The sequence below is a fragment of the Mustela nivalis genome, assembly GCF_964662115.1.
Source record: "Mustela nivalis genome assembly, chromosome: 8".
Taxonomy (NCBI): Eukaryota; Metazoa; Chordata; class Mammalia; order Carnivora; family Mustelidae; genus Mustela; species Mustela nivalis.
In genome coordinates, this window is record NC_139027.1 from 80,901,951 (window position 1) to 80,927,643 (window position 25,693).

At 45.5% G+C, this 25,693-nt stretch overlaps 1 protein-coding gene across 1 annotated transcript in view; it reads right to left on the reverse strand.

Moving 5' to 3' along the window:
* Positions 1–4,466: 4,466 nt before the first annotated feature.
* The window catches only part of RFX8 (regulatory factor X8), a 70,324-nt gene continuing 49,097 nt past the window's right edge, over positions 4,467–25,693 (reverse strand). The window contains exons 7-15 of the mRNA XM_082747079.1: positions 25,138–25,215; positions 22,789–22,902; positions 21,821–21,971; positions 19,214–19,272; positions 17,575–17,728; positions 15,356–15,450; positions 12,332–12,446; positions 9,744–10,060; positions 4,467–4,833 (exon numbers count right to left, since the gene is read on the reverse strand). Of these exons, the coding sequence (XP_082603205.1) occupies positions 4,693–4,833; positions 9,744–10,060; positions 12,332–12,446; positions 15,356–15,450; positions 17,575–17,728; positions 19,214–19,272; positions 21,821–21,971; positions 22,789–22,902; positions 25,138–25,215 (1,224 nt within the window). The 3' untranslated portion in view covers positions 4,467–4,692. The remainder of the gene's footprint in view (positions 4,834–9,743; positions 10,061–12,331; positions 12,447–15,355; positions 15,451–17,574; positions 17,729–19,213; positions 19,273–21,820; positions 21,972–22,788; positions 22,903–25,137; positions 25,216–25,693) is intronic.

Here is a 25,693-nt window from a genome sequence, read left to right on the forward strand (position 1 = left end):
TGCAAATGCGGTGCCTGGGTGGATCATTGTGTCAAGTGTTCAACTCTTGTTTTTGGCTCAGGTGATGATCTTAGGGTGAGATTGAGCCATGTATTGGGCTCCAAGCTCAGAGTCTGCTTAAGATACTCTCTCTCCCTCTGCCCCTCCTGCTGCTCAAATGCTCTCTTCTCTCAAATAAATATATACATAAAATCTTTTAAAAAATCAGTCAATACATACATACATACATACATACAAATGTACAAAGGGTTTGAACAGACATTTCTCCAAAGAAGTCACACAAATGGCCAATAAGTACATGAGAAAAGGCTCACCATCATTAGTCATTAGAGAAGCACACATCAAAACCACAATGAGATACCACCTCACACTCACTAAGATGCCTATAATCAAAAAGGCAGGGGATAGATATTGGTGAAAATGTGGAACCATTACCATTTCCAATGGGAATATAAAATGGTACAGTCACTTTGGAAAAGAGTTTGGCTGTTCTTGAAAATGTTAAACACAGAGTTAGCATATGAACAAGCAATTTCATTCCTAGGTATATATACCCAAGATAAATGAAAATGCATGTCCACACAAAAACTTGTACACCAATGTTTGTAGAGGCATTATTCAAGTGGAAATGTCATTATCTACATTTCCACTCAGAGAAAACAACCAAGATGTCCATCAAATGATGAATGGATAAATGAAACGTAATATATCCATACAATAGTATACCATTTGTCAATAAAAGGAATGGTTGCTAGGGGCTGGGGGAAAGTGAGAAGAGTGACAGTTTTGCCCCCAACCTGATCCACACAGCAACCTTCTTTGTCACCTAGTGGATGTGGAGAGGGGGTAGGGTGGAGAGGGCAGAGGCACGTTTACTTCTGACTCACTCTTCCCTGGAGCTTATAAACCTTTGGGTGCTCTGATTTGTGAGTACTGCTCCTAGACTCCCTACCATGGGTTACTCAGTGACTCTGATTCATTGTCCCACACTTCTAGAAGATCATCACAATTTCTTTTTTCTACTTTCTTCAGATCTCTTTTCAAATTATACCTTGTAAAGGAGACCTTGTTTGAGAACCCTATAAGAAGTAACACCTGTCTCCCCATCACTATCCCCATTATTGTATGTTATTTTTAGTATTACACCTAGTAATAGCAATCACTACCTAAGACATCAGACTTCCGTTAATTAGTTCCGTGTTGGGGTCTTCTACCAGGAATATAAAGGCCGAAGGGGCAGGGATTTGCCTGTTTAGTTCCATGATGATCCTTGATGCTTAAAGTATACCTGGTAAAAGAATATACATGACAAATATTTAATTTCAGAATACATCGCCATACATTGTAGATCAAATACCTGTGTTTGTAAGGTCTGTCTGCTGCCAGAGGGTGAGTGGATTCAAATTCAGCATCATCGTGGGTGCAATTTTATATTCCAAGATCTATGGGCTATTTCATGTGCTTCTTTTTCTGCAAGCACCATACTGACACTAGTGATGGGCCCTATGCAGGTTTCTGTTTGTACATGGTGTCATTAGTATTTCTATTTCAAATGACTATTTCAGAAAATACTATTGCTTCTGTGGCAGATGGCTGAGTGAGCCCAGTTGAGGTTCACGAGGTCCAGCCCAGAGCAGCATAGCTGTCTAAGAGACCTGAGGACCAGTTAGGAATAATACACACAGTGTGGCTGTTTTAAGCCATTAAGGATTAGTTTGTCATGCCCAGATTATGAAGTGATAGATAGTGCAAGCAGAAAACAATCTTTGCCACTAGCTCTGTCAATTATTTCTGGCTCTTGGATAAAAACCCAAGTTTGGGGAAGGGGCCAGAGGGTGCTCCTAATTTATGCTCATGTTCATGTTCACATAATAGACCACCAGTAACTTTCAATCATAAGAACTGTAGATTTCACATCTACTTCTTTATGGTTTAAGTGATGTCGTCTTGATCTAATGGTGACTTGGTTTACGTTGGGTGACCATGTCAAAAGTATGCCCCCAAAGCTGCTGCACTGAGTGCTTATAGAGAGGAAACCCTTAATATTAAGAATTTGCAAAGACTTACCAAGAATGTTCCATCTGGGCGAGGCTACTCTTTGGTGATCTAAAGAGCTCTTTGAAGACCTTGGGACATGAGCTCCTGCTGTGGCGAGGCTACTCCTTGTTGGGAGTAGAGCAACATGCAGGGGCCCCACGATTGAGATCCTCTTCCTCGCCGACATCAGCGCCTCGGCTCTGCTAGCATTGTGTTCTAGCAACAAAATGCTTTCAGTCTGGGCTGGCCACTGGACATAGGCTCTTGGTTGGCTCAGCTGACTCTTCTGAGAACAAACTTGTGGAACGGTACACCTCAGTTAGATTTGGACTTTCTTTCTTTCATCTCCCCTTTGAGTGGAACAGTAGTGTAATTAATCTATCACTGGTTTTGAGTATGTTCTTTCTTTATTGGCTCCTGAAGAGACATTATCCTGGATGCTGCTGACATATTATCATTATAAATTATAATTCCCTCAGTGAATTTTTGTTAAATAAATTATTGGCAAAGACAATCTCAGTCTCTGAGTATAATTTTCCATGAATGAAACAGGAACCATCTCTGTTGAGTAATTAGAATGTCTGATCCAGAGTAATAATCCAAATGTCAAACTCTATTAAGGATAAACATTTCTTCTCTCTCCTGGCTGAGAACCATGTTGGGTCTTGAGGCCTGAAGTGAGGCAGGAGGATGTGGTTAGATTCTTGATCTCCTTGCTGGGTCTTCTGCCTCAGCTCATCAGGGAGGTGGATTGAGAGGGGAAAACAAAGATGTACATGGTGGAGTAGTCCCATTTTCACATCGGTGCTCGCTGGCCTCAGAGGCTTTCCAGCCTGGCTCACTATCTCTTGAAATCTTGCAGGCTTCTTAGCCATTCTCCCACCAGGAACCTCTAACACAGTCCCCATTATGTGTGCAATGCCTTCTATTTTTAAAAATACATTTTCACACATAACATATATCAGAAAAGTAAATCAAATCATAATGTTCGTGACGCATTTTCACAAGGTGAACACACTTGTATGGCCACCCCCCAGCCAAAAACTGGAAACATTATGAGGGTCCCAGTAGCCCCTTTAACTCCTCTTTCTTACTATCCACCCTCATCTGTACCCTAACTTCTAACCCCAGAGAGAAGCAATTCAGATTAGTGCCTTTGATAAACCTGGTTGGCTTTTTCAAGGACGTTATGTCCTCTGCTGGCTCTCAGCTAATCAGTTTACCCCCAAATATGCAAACAAAATTCACTGTTCCCAGATGGATACATCTTGGTGCTACCTTTGTTCCTTGACTCAGTCTCCTACCCCTCCACTTACATGTGAGCAAACAAATGATACGCAGGGTCACTGAACAGTGAGCAAAGGAATATCTTTGAGTTAGTCTTTGACAAACAACTCTCAGAGAGCTTAAGTAATGAGGTAATATATTAAGTGTGGGAGTAGAGGGCCTTGAAAAATGATACTTCTTTTTTTTTTTTTTTAAAGATTTTTATTTATTTATTTATTTGACAGAGAGAAATTACAAGTAGTCGGAGAGGCAGGCAGAGAGAGAGAGAGAGAGAGGAGGAAGCAGGCTCCCTGCTGAGCAGAGAGCCCGATGCGGGACTCAATCCCAGGACCCTGAGATCATGACCTGAGCCGAAGGCAGCGGCTTAACCCACTGAGCCACCCAGGCGCCCCGAAAAATGATACTTCTTTAACCAGAAAGATGAATAATTCTTAATGAATCTAGAAACATAAAGTTCTTGTGTTTCTTTAAAATTTCCAAGCATTTAGGGAAATTTATTTCATTTCTTAAATAACATGAGCTCAATAAAATATTCTCCATTATCTCCACTTATGCCAGAAATCATGTTAAGCATGAATTGTTAAATTCCTTTTAAATATTATAATCAGTTACATAAAAATGGGTCTGGTTTTAACAAGGATCTATTCTTAGCTTCAGCATTTCTTAGGATTTTGCAACAAAGAGAGAAATAAAAAGTGATTCAAAGCAGGACATCGCCATTTACTGCAGACACAGTTGGGTTCAAAATTTGACCTCCCTTTAAGAATGTTCTCAATGGACCAATGTGTAAGCCTAATAGTCGGTATCAAATTGCATTTTGTCTGTTCCTCACTGCCTGAGGGGATCTTTCTGCAAATTCTATTTCAATCAAGGCACTACCAAGGGGAAGAAAACTGTGACCACTGGCCTTCTACTCCTTGTATCAGTTTGTATTCTTCAGACTTTACCTTTCTCCAGAGATCTATTTCTCTACTCCCAACAAGATTCCTCAAATGTCTCTTCTGTTAATTTCCTGATAAACACACCTGAAAGGCCCTGAAGAAAAGCGATAGAGGCAAAAGTTTTTCTCCAAATCGGTTTACATGATTCATCAAAACGAACTTCTTGAAATACCCCCGAAGAAAAAGCGATAGAGGCAAAAGTTTTTCTCCAAATCGGTTTATATGATTCATCAAAACGAACTTCTTGAAATACATATAAACGCACCATAGACATCGCTACCTCTATTATGTACATAAAATCTTCTTATCAATACAAAAACTTTAGCATTTAATATATTTTTAAAAGGGAAAATCTATGTTTTCTTACATCCTATTCAAATAAATAATCTTATATATTAGCACTGCTTTCCCAGAAAAAAAAATATTTTCAGAGCTTTGGGGGTACATCTGATATGTGAATTACAAATTTTTGTCCATCCTTTAGGGTTACCAGGGCTTCTTGTCCCACAGGAACGCTGAGTCGGACTGTGCTTCCTGTGGCCTTGTCCTCCAGTAATAGCTGGATGAGCTGCAAGGGGGAAATGTTTTAAAAGGCAAAGATAGAAGGAAAAGTTATTTCCTGTTGCAGGACCCACCATTTATACTCTTCTACCATGCCCTCACCCCACCATGGGATCTCAAGTGGAAGCTTCTGTCTTTATTTGTTTATATTATGGTAGATCTTAATTTCTTTAAGGAGTGCTCGGGGCCTGGTGAAGACTTCAAGGAAGGAATCTCAAACCTGAGATGGTACAAGAAAGAGGGCCCACGGAGGGTGAGGCAGGCGGGCTCTCTTTAGGAAAAAGAATGGGCCTGTTGTTTGTGAGTTGCTAAGATCAATCCAGCACTCTTCCATTAAAGACACGAGAGAACGTGTATTCATTGTGAAAATCAAGAAGGAACCTGTGAAATGTCTAAAGGGCTCCATGTGGTTGCAATGCTCGTTCACTTGGGCTGTCTTCCAGATGGATACCAATCCCTGCATTCTTGGCTCAAATTCCCACATAGACTCTCCCTCTACCATTCATCAAGTATACCAATAGATAAGGGCCAGGGGGGAACCATGAAAAGAGTCATTGGTTAAATTAACAATCAGTTAGGTAGTAATAGATTTGAGAGATTCACCGATTCTAATGTTAGCTTAGGGCCTGCTCTTGGATAAGCCATCTAATTTGCCTGAGCAAGGTTTCCTATCAGAGAAACAAGGATACTATGCTTTCTTTCCCTTAGTTCTGATGGTACTGAGATTAGCATATCCTTGGACATAATTACTTTCAAATGGATAGAGACATATTTTCCTGGTCTGGTTTCATAGATAACCCCCTCCACCTTCCATAAGTGAATATATTTTACAAAGATGTACACAAGACAACTTCAAATGCAAGGTTAGTGAAAGTATTTCTCACTCTTTCTCCCTAAATTTGGCAATAACCATCACCACCCAATGAGAGGATGTGTTTCTTCTCTCTCAAAAAAGTGGTCTTTACTTTTGTCCTATAGCTCAAGAGTCCCTTGTTTTTAAATATCTTTGCCATGTTTTCATTCTTGAGTACATGCCCTAAAGTGAAAAATGCATAGTATGTTTTTATTTTTTATTTCTAAATATTTTTTTAAGTGACCTCTATACCCAATGTGGGGTTCAAACTCAAAAGCCTGAGATCAAGATTTACGTGCTCTACAGACTGAGCCAGCCAGGTGACCGTCCGTGTGGTATGTTTTTAAAAGAATATTCTTTATTTAGTATCTGTGATTTTTTTTTTTTTACTTTATTCTTAAACACTCCTGGGCACCTTCCTATGTTGAATGCTGCTGGTGTGTAGAAGAGTGACATATGGATACGGCAGTCCAGAATGCTGACTCTGGATGTTTTCATAGGTGCAGGGCAGCACTAAATTGTTCAAAGAATGAAAAAGCCACAGATGTGCAGCTGAATGGGCTGTTAACTCGTGGCAGATGAATGCAGATGGGACACAGAGGGTGTGCTTTTTTGTTGATGAGGAGTGCAAATGCTGAATGATAAATGCAATAAAAATTAGATGAGCGTAACTTTTTTTTTTGTTAGAGTGTTTAAGTCATTATAGCTAATTCAGCAGGCATGCACAAACAGAAGCAGGTTTAATTAATCTCTAATGCATATTACTTTGGGTTATCTGACATTCATCTGCCTATATTGCTTTATTATGTAGTTCAATTAAGTATTTAATGTCTTTCTCTACTGTTTCCACCAATTAAATATAGGTCAAACCCCACTGCAACAAACTTTGGAGATGCTAGGGGATTGGGTGGAGTGTCTTGGAAAGGGACTCAGATTAAGTTTCTTTGGAGAAATAATAATGATGACTAATGATTATGGGGTCTTACTACGTTCTAAGAATTTTGCAATCATTGACTTATTTAAACTTCATAATAGTCCTATGGAATTAGATATTATTATTCCCATTTTGTAGATAAGGAAGCTGAGGAACAGATAAATTAAGCAACCTAATCAAGGTTGTCAACTAAGAAAGGAAATTAGGGCATTTGAACCCAGGAAGTTATGTACTAGAATTGCCCACTTACATTCCCAAATCATCAGAGTCGAAGGTATTTTTTATTTATTCCCAAGTTATTGCTTTTGGAATTAGAGCACATGGTAGCATCTTCTAGGGAGAGAGAGGGTGCTAGTAAGGGACAGAGATCTATGAAGGTTTGAATCCCTACTCTGTCAATTATAGCAAGGTGACCCTGGAAATATTACTCAACCCTTCATGAGCCTCAGTTATGTTATTTGTGAAATGGGGGTAATGTTGGTACATCTCATTGGGTTGTTGAAAGGGTGCATTTAAATGTCCAGCACAAGGAGCTGACAGTATCTGCTCTCCACCAGCTTTCAACTGTGGCCCAAGAAGTAAAAGTTTACTCCCAGTTACTCTGGTGACCAAGGGCCATGTCAAATTGTCTACAGTCTTAGCTATCTCCCCAACCAGTGAGTGTAGAGATATACACACTTGGAGCTGAGCACCCAGCACAATCGCTTGTCCTGGCAGGGTTCCATAGAATGCTCCAGAGTGTACGGGCCAGCCCTTGTGGGGCCCTGTTGCAAGAACAGGGTACATTGTCCAGAGGGTCAGAGTGCCCGGAGAGACATTCTGCTGGGCACAGCCTGGCCAGCTGGGTCTAAATGGGCCTTCTCTCTGCCAACAGCCCTGACGTACCAGCTTGTGAATGATGCCCTAACTGTCTCCAGCTGTTGCTCTCCTGAGGGGGCCCCACTTTCCTGCCCCTGCCGCTGGGTCCCTGATTTGAGATCAGTATGTCACTATATCCCTATTTTATGCCTGTCATGGATGCTTCACATACACCTCTCAGGGGAGGTGAGTTTCTTATTTATGGACACACATCTGAATCTACTCCACCAACAGCATCAATGGCCGATGGATATATGAACTTACTATTGTAAGAAAATAAAAACTGTGGGCTTCTGGGTGGCTCAGTCATTAAGCATCTGCCTTGGGCTCAGGTCATGATCCCAGGGTCCTGGGATCAAGCCCTGCATCAGGCTATCTGCTCAGAGGAAAGCCTGCTTCTGCCTCTCCCACTCCCCCTGCCTGTATTCCCTCTCTCGTTGTCTTTCTCCTTCTGTCAAATAAATGAATAAAATCTTTAAAGACCACTAACTCTACAGAATGCTCAAATACACTTCCATGATCACAGAGGTTTGGGAAACACCACACACTCTATCTGATTCTCTATCACAATATATGTTAGCTGATTAAAGATTCTTATAAATCCCCAAGAAAACAAAAACCAAAGACAGAATTTGTAAACCTGAGAGGCATTTCTTTTGCTCATGCTTACATAATTTTTGGCATTCCATCTAAGTAGTGCTCAGTAACAGATTCTCTGGGGGCGCCAGGGTGGCACCGTAGGATAAGTGTCCAACTCTTGGTTTTAGCTCAGGTCATGATCTTAGGGTCCGGGGATTGAGCCCCATATCAAGCTCCCTACTCAGTGGGGAGTCTGCTTGTAGATTCTCTCCTTCTCCCTCAGCCCCTCCCCTTGCTCACACTCTCTCTCAAAAAATAAATAAATCTTCATTAAAAAAAAAAATTAACAGGGTTTTCTGCACACTGCAGTATTTGGAATGAGGGTTTGTTCAGGAAGGAAAGGTTCTTGGGAGGGTCTGGTTATTGTGAGGACTGTAGGGCATGGACAGTTTCAGGCTGTGACTCATTTCCATGAGCAAGACCACTGTTCACTCCGGTGAAGGGCAACGCCTCTGTCTGGATCTCCTGCCCAACTCAACTCCTCATCTTCTCAAAAGAAGACCAAACTTGAGGGTGCAGAAGAAACACTATGCAAAGTGGCTAAACTTCCAAACACGTCTATAGAAGTTTTAGAAATTAGTACTAAGGTCACTTTTTTTTTTTTTTTTTAATTCCAGGTACACCATCCCCTTTCTCCCCCCCCGCCCAACCCCCCCCCCCCCAGCTTCCTCGGTCAACCGAGGAGTTTCAGTTGCTTATTCCATCAGGTTGGCTCCTCCTTCTGGCACTCAGAGAGGACCCCCCTCTCTGACTTCTGCAATCTGAGTCCTATTCCCCTTGGGGCGTGGATCACCCTCCTCTGATCTCATGTTGTGGGAGAAGAATGGACTGGAGATCAGGCAGGCCAGGTCTCTGATCTCTGTTCCACTATTTACTTGCTGTGTCTTTGTGCAAGTCACTTAGCTTCTCTGAGCCTCAGTGAACTCAGCATGGTATGAAAATGATAAGAGCAGATACTCTGCAGTATTGTAAGGCTTTGAGATAATGCATATAAAGGGTGTATAGTTTGTATTAGATAAATAGCAATTCTTTTTTTTTTTTTTGAGATGGGGAGAGGCAGAGAGAATCTTTTTTTTTTAGAGGAGGGAAGGGCAGAGAGAGAGAGAGAGAGAGTCTTAAGCCGCCTCCATGCTTGGCATGGAACTGGACATGGGGCTTGATCTCATGACCCTGAGATCACGGCCTGAGTTGAAATCAAGAGTTGGACACTGAACAGATTCAGCCACCTAGGTTCCCCAGCAATTCTCATTTTTATATCTTTCAGGATGTACCCCAATTCCATCTTTTCAAAATCCAAAACACCAGAGGTGTGCTCAGTGCTTCTCTCTTAGTTCAGTTAGCTCAGTTAGTCTAACCATGCCTAGTAAGCTGTGGGAAGGCAAGACCCAGGCCATTCAAATATTCCATACCCCTGAGTATGCCGGGGACCTATCTATGCACCATGAACCTGAGCTGACCAGTGATCAACAGATAAGCTACTATAATCACCTCTGGCAAAATCTCCCAAATCAAAGACAAATCTAGAATTGTGTATTGTTGTCAGTACAAAGTGATCTTTATGGGCTTCCTAACCATGTTAGAGTTCTTACTTTGTTTGCAAAGACTACAGAAGCTGGGGGCCCTGTATCTGTACCTTATTGCCCGTGTCAGCGTCCACCAGGAAGCCCAGGACCCTGAGAACCACACTGCTCACACCCACGGAACATCGGCTCTGGCCCATGTGTTTCAGGGTCACTCGGTGTGGATCTACACTTGGGCTTTCATACTCCTGAGTTGGTGAAGAATCTGGAGGGTGGAAAGGGTCCTGGTCTGGCTGGACAAGAGACTGGTCATCTGGTAGCATTTCCGTGAGATTTCCCACGTCATCCTCTTCCTCTTCCTCTTCTATGCATGACTGCAGTAGATGAGTCACAAATTCCAAAAGCAGCAAATGGAACAGATGCCAGGAGCCTACATTGAAATAACTCCAAATGAATAATTAGATAGACAGATGGGCAAAGAAGCAGATTACTCTGAAACGACCAACTTTTCTGAGGCTTTTCATTCCTGTGTAGTGGGGCCTTCTCACACCTGTAGCAGATCCTGGGGGGTCCTGGGCAGGCATTCCAAACCCATGAACTCCAGCAAGGTGGCTTGTGGACAGAAAGCACAGATAGCTAAATAGCCTGGCCTTGAGAGGGAACTTAGAGCCCCTCTAGTGTGAGGGATCTGACAGAGAAAGAGGTATCATTCCCAGAGCTGGAGAACGTGCCCCTCAGCGCCCCGTGGTTGGCATACGGGGCAGTAAGGGATAGGCTGGGAGGAGATGGGGAGGCAGAGTACGGGAGGGAGCCAGCTGCGGATAGGAGGCTGGAAATGTAGCGCTGCTTTCCCCATGCTGCAGCCTCCTGCCGAGGGAAGCAGGGAAGAGAGCCTGGCAGACCTGCAAGGGCAGCCGTCAGGGAGATAGTGTAGGAGCGACAGGAGGGCACGTGACTCAGCTGAACGATCCAAATCCCGAGGGCTTTGGTCTTCCAGGAAAGAAGGATAATTAATGTTCAGCTGAGAAGTGAGGCAGGGTTGGGGGGATGGGGATCTGGCTTATGGCTATCATTAAAAGACACTTTCTTAATGAAGGTAAAACCAGGGCTCTCTACAGATATAAAATGAACATGTGTCAAAGATCTCGTGTAAGTCATTTATTAAAGAGGAAGATGATAAAATGTTGCCAACTGGTTCAAAGGAGAATTCTAAGCACTGAACATGAATAGACGGTAAAGAATGTACACAACGAAGCCCACAAATCTGTCCTCAAGGCTGCAATCCATAGACCCACCTGACACGTTAGTCTGCACTTCCCTTGGGGAGAATCATTTGCATTATTATTGATACAATACAGAGAGCTGTAAAATAACTCAAACACAATGGAAGGTTGGAGATAACTCAGAAGGGTGTGCTGAAACTTCTGCCTATTTCAAAGGCTTTTTGGTCCATTTACAACAAATTTTTGTCCGTTTCAAAACCTTATATAATGTTTGTTTTTGCCTGATGGATCTGGGGGGGGGGGGTGGGATGTCCCGACCGGGTCTGGAATAAGCCTGACCAATAATCCCTGGCCCACTTAACTGTGTGAAGAGGAAAACCCAGTGTAAATACTTTTTTGGACACCATAGGGAGGTCCGAAGAGGGTGAGCGGTAGGGTTGGGGGCAACAGCTTCAGGGCTGGGTTTCTTATCATGAGCCCAGCACATGAGCTCTGCTCCATCACTTTGCTCGGGGAGAGCATTAGCATACAGCAGAATCATTTTGGATTCCATGAAATGGAAGAGTCTCATTACTAGTGGGTGTCCCCTACCTGGCAGCTGACAGCAGCCACCCTCGAAAGAGTTCCAGAGCATTGGCAATACTGGTCTGCCTATTTGACCAGATAGTTTGCAATGGATGCTACACTTCACTCTTTCTGCTCTCTCCATACAATGGTGACTGTATCAATCCCTATTCATGAAATTTAAATTTGGGTCCCCCAAATAACCCATCCCCCCCCCATCTCAGTTGGCTCGCTGGGTGCTTTTCTAAAAACACCCAAGCACACAATTCAAAAAAAAAGAGGAGGATTCTTATGCATCCAACCATGATGGAGCGGGAAAGGGAAGCTTGGTTAGACTGTTTGATGGACTATCATGATGCCATTAAAAAACAATTATCGTGGGGCACCTGGGTGGCTCAGTGGATTAAGCCTCTGCCTTCGGCTTGGGTCATGATCTCGGGGTCCTGGGATCGAGTCCTGCATCGGGCTCTCTGCTCAGCAGGGAGCCTGCTTCCCTCTATCTCCCTCTCTGCCTGCCTCTCCGTCTGCTTGTGATCTCTCTCTGTCAAATAAATAAATAAAATATTAAAAAAAAAACAATTATCGTGGCTTTCTATGTCTATGTTGTATTTTACAAAAAAAGGTGAAAAGAGGGGAGGCTGGATGGCTTAGTCCGTTGAGCACCTGCCTTCGGCTCAGGTCCTGATCCCAGGTTCCTGGGATCAAGCCTTGCTCAGCAGGGAGCCTGCTTCTTCCTCTCCTATTCTTTCTCCCCCTTTGTGCTCTCTCTCTCTTCCATCTTGCAAAAAAAAAATAAATAAAATCTTTTTTTAAAAAGGTGAAAAGAAGGTGACTGGATTCTATGTAGAACACAGATAATAGCTATGCTGTAATAACATTTTTAATTTCAAAATGTCTTGTATTCTCTGACTTACCGAAACTATCTCTGTGGCACAGAGTCATGGCTTTGCTCACGGCCGTGAGAAGGAAATTCCATCTTAGCTGGAAGCCGGCGGCCAATTTGATAAACTCTTCTTTGCTTCTGCTTGGCTATTCCGTTTTTGTGAGGAAAAAAAAAACGCTGGGGTTTATGACAAAATCAGGAAGATCATGTGCCACAGATCACAGTTGCCACGCACAGACGCTCCCAGGGGCCCAGGCGGGAAGGGAGGCAGAGGCACACTAGCCTAGTTCTGGTCTCCCCGCATCTCCTGCAGAGATGATTCCAGGGCAGAACTCTTTGAAGTTGGTAGAGAGAAGGAAAGAGGTGGGAAACTGGCCTACATTTTTTGTTTGGATCCCACACAGTTTTTCAAAAGCGGTCATTTGTGAAGCCCAGGAGAGGACTCCCACAGGCAGCCTCGCTCGGCCCACCGGGCAGTTGCCACCAAGAGAGCTGCTGGCTGCTGTGTGCTGGGCAAGTCCAAGAGGGTGCAAATGTGGCTCAGGAGCCCATAGTAAGGAAAGCAAGGGTGCTGATTTTGGAAAGCACAAAGCTGGCCACCATGCTGTGTGCATGACCTGAGGCCCAGAAGGTTCCACCTGGGCAGCCAGCGGACAGCCTGAGTGGCACTATACTGGGGACTGTGAACTCCACAAAGACGGAGAGTTGCCTTGGGCCGCACTTGCTCTGGATTACAAACCCACAGGATCCTATGAATCTCGTGGGTATGTGTTGGAACGAATGCCCCTAAAGGCTTCCTAAGTCTCATCGTGTATGTGGACCACACATGCGGCTCGACCGCAAGTCTCTGAGGAGATGTTGAGACTGGTGAGAGAAATGAGGGAGCACCCTTTTTCACCTCTGCTGCTCCTCCCTCTGCCCACTGTGAGTGCTCCGGGCTCTGGAAGCTGGTGGACCCCATCCAGGAGCGGCACCCTTGCCCTCTGGGCGCCCAGTCCCCCTGTTGGTGCTTCTGCCCACCTAACTCAGGGCCCCCGGGAGAAGCCCCACTCAACACACACAAGGACACTTTTGAAAAGCCTGGAGAGAAGTAGCCCTGGGTGACCAGCATGCTGCACAAGGGTTCAAACATAAACCCTGAATGCTGTAGCGCATTCCTCTGCTCGCCACCCACGTGGCACTTCAGGCTCCCCTGTTCAGAAACTGCTGCTGGGCCACAACCGCTCTGAAAACTGGGAGAGCCTACCCATGACCCAGCAGGCTGGCTTCCTCTGCTGACACTGCCAGATGCTGGCCACTGGAGCCATTAGTCATCTCCGACATGCCTCAGGGCTTACATTTTCACAGTCTGAGTATTTTATTGACAATAGTCTGTTTTTTGTCAGCCAAGCTGTTGTACAGAAACAAGTCCTTCAAAGGCATGATTACAAAAATACCATTTTTCTAGCATGCCTCATTTGTGAAGGCTGAAGATATGGGGGTGGAGTCTGGGGAAACACTGAGGGTTACATGGTCTAAAATAGGGCGAGCCTCTTGGGCTGCTTCGAGGTAGGATTGGCATTACTGGGCTCATCTTGGTTCAAGTCAGAGGTGGAGAGAATACCCAAAACAAGGAACAGGGTCTTGAAAGCGTCTATGGGTGAAGCTGTCAAATGAACACCTGTCTCCACAGCAACACGACCGGAGACACACTTACACTGTTACCTGTGGGCTTTGCCAAAGCCCAACGAGGAGAGATCAAAGCCATATAGCATCTGGAAGGATTATCACCCAGAAGTAAAGGATGGAAACAGACACCTGCCAAGGGCTGGAACTGACTTTCAAGCTCCCTCCTGCAAAGTTTTCTGGTTTATCTCTAAAGTGTGCAACTGTACTGTCACCTGATGTCTTTGTGGCCTTAGGTTTACCTGTGCCTTTTCTCTGATGGGGAAGACAGGCATGCAGACAGGAACAGGTAGGGCAGGAAGGAGAGAAAGAAATGTGACTGGAGGCTTAACAGAGAAAGCCCAAAGTCGTGTTTCCAGCACAGGCCCTCCAAGCCTTAGCTCTTTGCTCCAGAGACGTCTGCTTCTTCCATAAATGGTCCTCCATTTTCCCATATGTTCATTCTGCTCTTGCCAGTCTCGTGTAAACATTGTTCCCTTTCTTAGATTGTTTTAATCCTATTCACCTTCTACATCTTGTTTAAATCCCACCTCCCTCATCAAGGCCTTTCCTGACTGCCTCAGCCTTTGGGGGACAATGCCTCAAGGCGGGCAGCCTTGGGCTGCCTTGTTTGGGCCTAGGTTTTAATGCACAGCCCCCAGCTCCTCACCCACCACCCCCAAGGCACCACTGAGCAAGGGTGCTGTGGCTTTCTCCGACAGTACTCTCAGCTCTCACAGTGCAGCTGCCGAGGCCAAGGATGGGGACAACCAAGCCAGAGCAACGCCCTATTCAAGTAACGCCCGAGTTTCAAGTCGACCAGAAGGACCAAGCCCGTCTGTATCTAAAACGATACATCTCTGATTTTGTGAAATCAAGCCTGCCACTTGGATGGTTCTGCAAAATACCCAGACCAACACTGTTTTCCCCAAAAGGACAAAATCCCTCTTCCTTCTAGACACTCTGGCACTCATCCACACTCACCTGCGTGCACATGCTCACCTGCCCTGACACACACTCACTGGCACCCTGATGTTCACCCCACACTCGTGCTCGCTTGCACTCACCCATGCTCATCCGCACACACATGCTCATCCACTGGCATGTGCACTCATCTGCACATACAAGCTCACTTGTACACACAGCTGAGGCCACACACGCTCACCCAAGCGCATGCGCTCACCCACAAACACACACCTGTATGTGCCAGCCTCTGATTCCTGCCTTGCTGCAGAGGGAGTGAGACACCGCTTCCCTATTGTTAACACCCGCACCAGCCTTGATACATTTCTGGCCAGAGAAAACTCTTTCACTTCTTCAGGGCATGGGCGCTGGTGCTAAAACATAGCTAGAATGTTCAACAGCCCCTTCTTCCCTTTAAAAAAAAAAAAAAAAAAGTACCCTTTTGTACCTGGAAGACAAATGTTTGCAGATTTGATGACAGACAATTCAGGAATATGCTTAGATCTGTGGATGTCCCCAGCAAAGAAACCAAACTGCTTAAACCTGTAAACAAAAGAAACAAAAAGATTGCGAGCGAAGTAGCAGGATTTTACTGTACGTATTTGTGTACCAGGTGACCTAGGGGACAACACTGGAATGGCAGTTCAAAGGGATTCCCTGGAGCCTCACACTCCTTTTGAACGCAAAGGACGATTTCTAATGCTGGATTTGTCACCTCTGCTGTCAGCTGGTTCAGAGATACATGGTCTTGCCTCTTAGGAACCACCTCTGTCACTGATTGAAATGGAAAAAAAATATTTTGAAATAATAACTACACCTTATAATTATACAGAACTCAGCTACAGATGAGCTCATCACACGATACAGACGTGAGCTCACCTACCCTTGCTGTTTCACAAAAGGGGTAGTTTATTAGTGTCCTTTAAACTCAAGGTGGACTTCAAAGCCAATGAGGGTTGTGATTTGCCTGGGGCTATAAACTCAGTTAGTACAGACCTGAAGGGTGGAGCCCCAAGCAAGTGTGACGTCAGAACTTGGGTCCTTACCTGTACAGGCAGCACCGAGCAAAGAACAGCCTTGGGCTCTCCCAACTTTTGGAATGCGGCTGTGCAACAAGCAGAGTTTAGAAACCTGCGGAGGTTGCCATGGCCTTGACTGAGGCTTGGCCAGGTCTCATCTGGAGGATCATCCAGGGACACCGCAAGCATTTACCTACTAGACGCCAGCAGGGGCAACCAGAACACTGTCTCCTGCTGGCTCTGTGCTCTCTTGGAAGTTCTAGTCACAAGAATGCCACTAGGAGCACAGGAGAACTGGCCTCGTGCCCTCCTGGGGCTCCCTAGACTCTGGCTAGGGGCAAGAGCATGCTTTGGGGACCACCCAGAGCTTGGGGGAGAGCCAGTAGCTGGGATGAGGGCCTTTTGGGCTCCTACCAATGAGCCCTGCTTGTCCACATCGCTGAAGTTTGCTAGGTTAGGGGTTTACCTTCTCATTACTTGTTTGGGAGGGGAAGAGCTGGGATTCAGGACAGCCAGGCAATAGGGGCAGGGGTGACCTGCCAACAAGTACGGATCTATTTAAGTATTTAAATAACCGGTATAATCCTACCAAAGTCAGCCCTACTTCAAAGAAGGAGGCCAGGATAACTTGTGGTGCATTTATGCACTATCGAATCCACGTATTCATCTAGTTATAAAGGTACGTGAGTGCTACCTTGTGCCAATGCTATGTTGGGTGGACCAAGATGAATAAGCCACAGCTGACAGCTGAGGAAGCCCACAGGTTCTGGGGAGGCAGCTGTCCGCATAGTAAGTGTATCAGGACAGGGCCAGGCTCATGGAGGGTGAGGCTGCTGGACCTTCCCAGGCCATCCTGGTGGAGAGTCTGGAATGCATATGAATGGAGCACAGCTCTCATGGCCCCTCCTGGTGACTCTCTTACAAAGGCCTAGAGATTCACCAGTAGTCTGGGAAAGGAGGTCATACACCTTCCACAGCTCTCCTGCTGAAATAGCACCCAGGTTCAACCCCCTGAGTGAAGACGGTTCTTTCTCTCACTACTTTGGCTTCCCGGAGATGAAGCAATGCTGTCAGCCTGCTTGCTGAGCTCTTTGTGGAAGGGAGATTTTTCCCCTGAAAGATATTTACAACTATCAGATAGCAAAGGGCAGGAATATCTACATATTTAACATCACTTGTTTGGAAAATAGTGAAATATGGTAAGAGCACCATTTAAGAGCTAAACTTCACCTTGTTAAAAATAATACTTGGTGATGCTAACAATAGTGACAGCAGAATCTGGCAAGGCAGGGAGCTAACTCAATCCATTTTGGACAGTTAGGAAAGATGCTGTTGAATCTGCATGTACAAGATCGATACAGAAATGTTTTTTCCAAAGGAGGCACTCCAGGTTGGTTTTCGGGAAGAAATACTGGGAAGCAACAACCATCCTCCTCTGTTCATTTATTCAGCAAACGTGCGTTAGCACTGGTGGCCTGGCGGACCCTTCCTCACGCCTGCAGGCAGAGATGTGTGAGCAGATAAATGAGAATATCAAAGAGGAAAGTAGGTTCTACCTCTATTAAGAATTCACAAACTAGTGATGGCCGTGCCAACCCCAACTGTATCCCAAAAGTCCCAATAGCGCAAGGTGCAGAGGGAAGATTACATTTCATCTCCGCGTGTGTCTCCAGGACGGCGCTACTTGGATTACTTGGCAGGGCTTTCTGGGACATGTCCAAAGCACCTCGACTGATGATGGCATGTAGATCTGACTTCAAAACGTTGACTCTCCTGTTATTTTTCAATACCATTCTCATAGTCTAAAAATAATGGAGAACCATAATACTTCATTAAATCTTGTCCTTTTACTTTTGCCTAACCCCCCTTTTCCAAACGACTAAGATTTTTTCAAAAAATTTATTGAGAAGAAAGAGAAGTAGATTTGGGTATTATCCACGAAAACTGAATCCTACATGACAACCGAAATGGGCAAATTGCACACATTCTAGGATGGCCTTTCTGAAAATCACCATTTGGAGTGCTTCTGCTCAGAGGCAGATGTGGACAGGGCTCTCGGGACTCTGTGGCTCTTCCTCTCCCTGATTCTTGTTCTCTGCACCTCAGTCCATGAGCCTGAGCTACTCTAGAGAGCAGCATGGTGGCTCTTCCTAAAACTCTGCAAGGAGAGTGAGGCTCCCTGGACGCCAGTGTTGACCAGCTCCGGAGGGGGACTGTGGGCACTTAGACACCATCTCTGTCCTGCCCGCTTGCAGGCTCAGGCCATGAATTCAGCCCCTGGGAGCTGACTTCCTCCGCCATCCAACAGGGACACCCAATCCCCTCCATTTCTGGGATCCATGGACAGAGCAGTCGGTCATTCTCAACCTCAGCCTCAGAAGCAGGCCCTGACGCTGCCTCCTCCATCTGACGGGGGAGGAGCCTGAGGGCACCTGGGGTGCTGAGCAAGCTTTTGCAAGCCATCTTGTTCAGAAAGAAGATTCAGAGCAGCGTGGCTCTAGAGCCTGAGCTTGGTGCATGGGCTGGCCATCACCAGTGGACCCAATCAGGAATGAGAAAGTGCTGGAGATTGGGATGGGCTGTGAGCACAGGCAGGACACAAGCCTGGGAAACGTGAAGTTGAGGAGAGTCTTGTGCTAGGAGGACAGAGATGGTGACAGGGAGGACCCAGCAGCGCTGCTCCTGAGCTGGGGCCGATTTGGAACAGATAGCAGTGTAAGTGCTGTCCTGATCTGGTGGCCACAGGATTTCAGAATTACAGAATCTTTCTTTCAGCCCTTCTCTGCCTTCCTCAAGCACTGAAGCTGCATAAATAACCCAGGAGGGAAAAGGTCAGAGCTGAGAACAGTTTTCTGGCAGGCCAGACCCACGGAGTCCATGGGGCCGCGCTCAGGGTGAAGGGCCCTGTCCGTCTGTTCTAGGCTCTGTCTTGATGTCCCTTCATCTCTGACACTGGCTGGCCCTGGTCGGCTCTTATGAGGGGTCTTCTTCTGTAACTTTAGAACACTGACCTGCTTCTTCTGCTTCTTACTCCTTCGGGGAAAACCTTTCTGAGCAGGGGAGCAGTGGGGTGGGCTTCTAGCTGAGAGTTTTGGGCACACTATGCCTTCCCAGTTAGTGGCCAACAAGGTCCTCCTGTCTGCCCTGTGCTCTGTAAAGGGATAGATATGGGCTCCCTACAGAGGGAGCTACCATCGGCTCTTAGGGCACACTTGCAGCTTTAGGAAATACATACTTTGCTTTAGGAAACTGCTTTGCTCCCTCCTGTCCTTTAGGCTGAAACCTACCTTTGCCATGTTGGAAAGGTATGTCTTCCTTCTTAGTCTTTTGACAAACACAGTCACTTCTGTTAAGAACAATACACGCGGCCATTATTAATACTGTAGCTTCAAGTTTTTTAAATAAATATTTTTATTTATTTATTGGACAGAGAGAGAGCACAAGCAGGGTGAGGAGCAGAGGGAGAGGGAGAAGCAGGCCCCCCACGGAGTAGGGATCCCAGTGTGGGGCTGGATCTCGGGACCCTGGGATCATGCATGACCTGAGCCGAAGGCAGTTGCTTAACTGACTGAGCCACCCAGATGTCCCTGTAGCTTCAAATTCTTATGTATAGAGTGGGAGAGGGGACGCACAGCATAAGCATGACTCTTTCCCGAATGACTAGGAGATGCTGGCAAGGGCCACTTGACTAAGACCACTCCCCCCCACCCCTCCATGCTAGAATGTGATGTACAACCAGCCTCTGATGTGCCTGCTTAAAGGAGTTTAGGAATTTGGTCCAGAAATTTTGAGTTCCCCCAACAAGGTCATCTTTCCAGGGCTCTCCTCAGCAACTGACCCAAGGAGAGGCGCCCGGGTGGCTCAGTCAGTTGAGCGCCCAACTCTCGATTTCAGCTCAGGTCATGAGCTCAGGGTCCTGGGATCAGCCCCACATTGGACTCTTGTGCTCAACGACGAGACTGCTTCAGGATTTCCTCTCTCCTTCGATTCCTTCCCCCATGCTTGCTTGCTCTCTCTCAAATAAATGAATAAATCTTTAAAAAAGAAAAGAGATCCAAGAAAAGGAAAAAGTGAAAAGAGGAAACATAAAGGGAGTGTGTGCATTTATTCATCTGACAAATATTTATGAGGGACACTTGTGCAGTGTTTGCTCCATAAATGTGTGCTGGGTGTTCGCCGGATTGTTGGACAAAGGAGAGCAGCTGCTACCCTCTAGGGGCTCACCCTCTGAGGATGGGTCGCCAGAAGTGCAGACGCCTTCCCCAGAGCAGGGTAAGTGCACCTGGCAGTGAGAGCCACCTGGGGAAGAAGCAAGGAAGGGATGTGTGGGGGTGCAGAGGGGAGGGAGAGGTCTGTTTGAAAGAAGGGTTAGGTGTGGCTTCATTTAGTATGTGCAAGTTAGGAGTTAGGGAGGGGTGAGGGCTTGGTGGTGAGGGGAATGGGGGTTGGGGATGGGACTAGCAGTCTAGGCAGAGACAGGAGCAGGAATAAGGGCCTTTTTGGAGACAACCCGTCTTGTGTTGCTGGGGAGCACCAGAGCAGAGGGAGGGGGTTGGGGACAAGGATGAGGCCAGAGGCCAAGCTATAAATGATTCTGGATAGTGAGTGAAAGCCCACAGATCGACCAGGCGGCAGGGGCCATGGAAGGTTTTAATGGGTCTGATCACTGTGTAGAGCCATCGCTAGGGGTGGAGGGAAGTGTGACCGAGGGGGTAAGGCTGGAGGCAGGATGATCAACTAGGAAGTTCTGAAGTAGTCTCGGGAAGGGACAGAGGGAGACCAGGCTTGAGTGGTGAGTGAAGTCCCTACAGGAAGGCTGGAGTGCGGCTTTGTCTCCTCACTTCATGGACCCTCTGCCACTGCAAGTTCCAGACCTCACGCTCCCTGCAGCACCCTCTTTCTGCTGATTCTTGGTTGGCAGTCGCATAGCCCATGGTCCCTGCCTGGCCATGGGAAGATTCCCAGTGTGAGTCCTGAACACAGTAAGGGGAGCAGGGCTGGTGGGTTAAAACTAGAGCTGGTCCTGATCTGCGGGCACTCTGAGAAGACAGCAAAGAGCATGCAAACAAAGCAAGACTCAGCCCTGAGCAAGCTGGCCCAGGAGGAGGAGGGCCTGGATGAGAAGGACATTGAAGGCAGCTACAGGCTGTGGTGGAAAACCTCACAGAAGCAGAAGAGGGGAAAGAGGTATTTCCAGGACCCAAAACCTTGTCTCGCACATGCGGGAGAGCGCTGGCATTTAAGCTGCTGTAGGCCTTGAGGCAAAAGCAGCCTGAAGTAGTCTCCAGAGGCTACCTTCGGGCAGCAGGATGAAAGGGAACATGTTCTAGAAAGTCAGTGTGGAGACTGAGACCACAGAAGTGTGAATGCCCCAGTGTCCCAAGAGGTGTGAAGAAGTTAAGGACAAGGGGGAATGTCTAAGGAGGGAGTGATGTTTTTGGAAGGCTTGCTGTGAAGCCACACAAAGCACAAAGAAGCAGAAGAATATTGGAGCCAGAGCCCTGGTCAGGCCTGCTTACAGGGCCACCGAGCCCACGGACTGTAGGTGGCCCTCAGGGGACTGGTTTGAGAAGGCGGGCTTTAGCCACTGGATGGATGCAATGCCGGCCACTCCTCTGCCTGGGCCACAGTCAGCAGCACCTTCCCTGCACCTCTAACCCTCTGGGCCTGCCAGAAGCCCATGTTAGTATTTATAAGGGACAATGGATGGATTAGCAGAAGGACCCAACACTGCACTCCAGAAAAGGCCAGCAGTTCGAACCAGTCAGACCTTGTGCACTGCAGTTTAGCACAGGAGGAAAAGAGTTAAGCCACAGCTAAGGTGTCCTGCCTCAGTATGAAAGTTAGAAACTTCATCTATACTCACAGAATTGATTTTTTTCATTGAAACCTACCTTTGAGTTTAGAGATCTGTACAAGGGCTGGAAAACCTTCCAAGGCATTAAGTAGCCACAGCTTAAATTTCTTACTGAATAACCGGACAGACTTCAGGTACTGAATAGAAACATCTTCCAAAAAGTCATGAAGGAGAACATCCTCAATTCCCTACAACAGAATTGTCAAGAGGCTGTGACTGCTGGCCACAGTAGACATCCTCTAGTTATAAGTGGTCACTCTCAGCTGGGCCACAAACTCAGAGAGAAAGCTACCATGCAGCCCTTACCACTGCTCAGTGTGCAGGGTGTGCAGCCAGAATGGGTATTTTTTCCCAAAGATCTTCAAATATTGATAATTGATTCCAAATTTTCAGAAACACTGTTTTAGCCCATAGGAGGCAAATCAAACCCAACTACATAAGGACTGAACCCAGACTCCAGTCTTCAACCTTTGTGTTAAACACATCGAAACACTAGGTTGTTCCCTAAAAAATAATAAAGTAAGAGGTAAAGGTTTGTGACCAGATTCAGAATCACAGAAATTATATATAACTGATCCTCCAAATAACAATAATTGCTCTGGAGGTCGAGCGTTTAAAAAAAAAAAAAAAAAAAAAGCAATGAGAAAACCTGGCACTTCTGTATATTCCAAAACAATTATTCCAGTTACTCTTTTTAAAGATTTCTTTTGTTGAGGTTACCAGAGAAAGAACTTTGACTCAGTGCAGGGCTCACTAATCCCTGGAACCATAGGTCACCAGGTGTACTGGCTTTGTCTTTCCATGAGGTGACTCTTGCCAAATTCATAAAGAAAAGCTGAGTTTTAGGGAAAGATCAAAAGGATCCATCAACATCATGATTTACTCCTTAGAGGGCCTGAAGTCCCCGGAGCCTGAAGAACAGGAGGGCTGCAGTTCTAACACCAGCATCTGGTAACAGTTTCTGGAAAGGACACAAACCGGCAAGGCAAGCAAAGGTCTTCCTACCTTGTATAGCTGCACATCGTAGCATTTAAAGAGCTGGCACACATCAGGCAATGTCATAAGCATGACTGTGTCTTGCTGCAGAGATTTCCAGAAGGAAGTGAGCAAGTCCTCCACCTGATGAGGGAACAGAACCTACCTTCAAGAACTCATTTTGCACCTGGTGAGACCGATCTGCAGTTATATACTTAATCAGCCCCAAATGATAATGGGATGAATGTCAGTCCAGTTAACATATAGCTCAGCCTATCAGCTTTTCCAAGCTGAGTTTTAGAAGTGTTCTTTCCAGTAACCCAGTGAGAATTGCCGGTGGGAGGATGTGAAATGTCATTTTCGAGTTTTCTAAAATGAAGGCTGCTTCTGACCACAAGGGGGCTCCTGTTGATTTGTAATAGGATGAGGATCTGGCCACAGGGCACAGACCACAGATTAGAACAAATGTTCATTGACTGACTGATTCCCTCAATTATTTGTAAGCTCAGGACATGTAACAGTATGTCATCAAAGAGGCCTCCTTGATAAGTTAGAATTCACCTAAGAACTGTGTGAGCAAAAGGGCACTGGTATCGTTCTCCGTGGAGCTTTCCGCTGACCCCTTTTGTTGTGGAACAAAATGGTGGCTTCCTTACTTTTCTTTATGTTTGCCCATATGGACTCTTCAGACTCTATTATTGAACCAGGTGGCCAGTCTGAGACCCTTGCCTTTTTAGGATTTTTGCAGGCTCAGATATTTTGTGGCTTTGAAATCCTGACACAGGACCCGCCAGTGACTCCAGGCAAGGAGCTATTCCTGTACACAGGCTGTCAAGGAAGTAACGGCCAGCTCTCAAAGGACCTGACGACTAGCCCATGATTTGAAATCCAGTTGTCGGGGCAGTAATTCTAGGGAAGACATCTCCAAAGAGGCTCACAGATATTGAGCAAAAAATGCAATAGTGGTATACACAAGATTATTTAATTCTTTTAACTTTGGAGCATGGTTTTGGGGGTTGGTGGGTTTATGAATGAGGCAGCAACCATGGGCTCATCTCTGCTAACTCCCTCACCACCCTTGTCCAAAGTCATCCAGATGCACACATGCATCTGCTTCAGAAATATTTCTCCCATTTTTTCCATCTGTCTCTCTGATGTCATTGTCACTGCTCCAGATTTGACCCCTTGCCTCAGTTCTCACCTTGACTATGACAAAATCTCCTCATTGCCCTCTGCTCCAATTTGGCAGTCTTGCATCACTGCTCCCCACCACCTTCTCAGTCAATCAGAATTCTTCACAGGGCATGATGCTCTTTCTAGTACCAGACTACTTTCTCCACATCCCCTCTGGTTCTCTCCTTAAGAGATATTTACATCTAGTCATAGTGACCCTTCTGCCATGTCACCCCTGAGAACATCTTGCTGCTTGCCTACATCATTGGTTCTACCTGAACCTCCTTTCCTACTGCGATGTTGAGTGTCTCTGAACCTCTGCTTTTCTACTGCAATCAATAACATCATGGCTTCCCCTTGGTAGACTCTCAAAAAAAGATACCTTTGCTATTTTTCCTCCTCGCCCCCAAAACAATCTAATCAAACTGCTGTTCTAGAACTTGCCATATTGTATCACATTTATAATTTTTTTTTTGGCTTATATTGCTCCTTTTAGTACCAGGTTATAACCTCTTAAGCCTTATGGAGAATACCTTCCTAGTTCCAGAAATGGTACTAGTCACAAGGTAAGAATTAAGTTAATGTTTGATGAGCAAATGAAGAATGTGTCTGCTTCACTATAATGCTTTACACTGAACAAGTACTAAATGAACTCATGCTAAATGAATATTATCACCCAAAGTTCACGTACTTAGAACACTAAGTACATCAGAAAAGCTTTTATTTACATGTGTGCTTGTTTCCCTGGATTTTCTACAACAAAATATAAAATTCAAAATGGTTAAAAGATTTGGTTGTGTTTTCCACAGCCAATTCTAGAATAAAACCCAGTCGTTACAATACAGATGACCCTGCTTCAAAGTCTTGCTTCTTTTTTAGTTAACATGCATCAATAAAATGGCTCTTTAGCATTACTGAAAATTCTAAGGTAAATAATATTACCAGTATTTTACTCAAAACCAGCAGGAATTAGTTCTCAAAAAACAGCTGAATTATATTTGAAGCATAATTAGATCCTTGGAAAATTTTCAAGTGATTAAACTGAATAAAAATATCACCCAGATGTCACCTCAGTGTCCATAAATAGGTGACTTCTAAGGACAACAGTGCAATGAATTCCCACTCGGCTTCCCTTGAGGGGGTCTTTTCAAGTAAAATGCTTAATAATGAATCATAAATACTTGTATTTTATAGATAGAACCCTACCCTCTCAAGTTCTTGGTTCCTCACGTTTTGTAAAATATCTTGGCAATAGTTGCAGTATTCATCGGCAAGAAAGGCCATCTAGGAAGATATGGAAAATGATTTCAATTTTAAGGTCACTTCAGGAATGAACTGATCCTCAATGACCTCTCTAAGCCCTTAGTTGTTGCTGCTTATGCTGTTCTGCTCTGAGAACAGCTGAGCTCTAACGGTGTTGTCTACTTAGGTGGCACAGTGCATACACATCATTGGCCTAACATGGACATAGCTTTAATTTTGATGTCAAAAGTCCAGGGTCTGTACCGCCCACTAAAGAGGCCACCAATCTCTGACATCTTTCTCCCTAAACCCCAATTTCCCCCTTCATATTCCCCAGTCCCAGTTTCTAGAAAATCTGCCTATCTGTTCTCTGCTCTGTCATAGGGAAGCCCTCATTCTAGATGACACAGTGGTCCCAGGTAGAGCCTTTCTATAGCATGTGAGAGGAAGACCTGAATTTCCTGACTGCCACCAACTCCAGGAGGGAATGTTGGCGCTCACAGTTCTGGGAGAAGGCAAA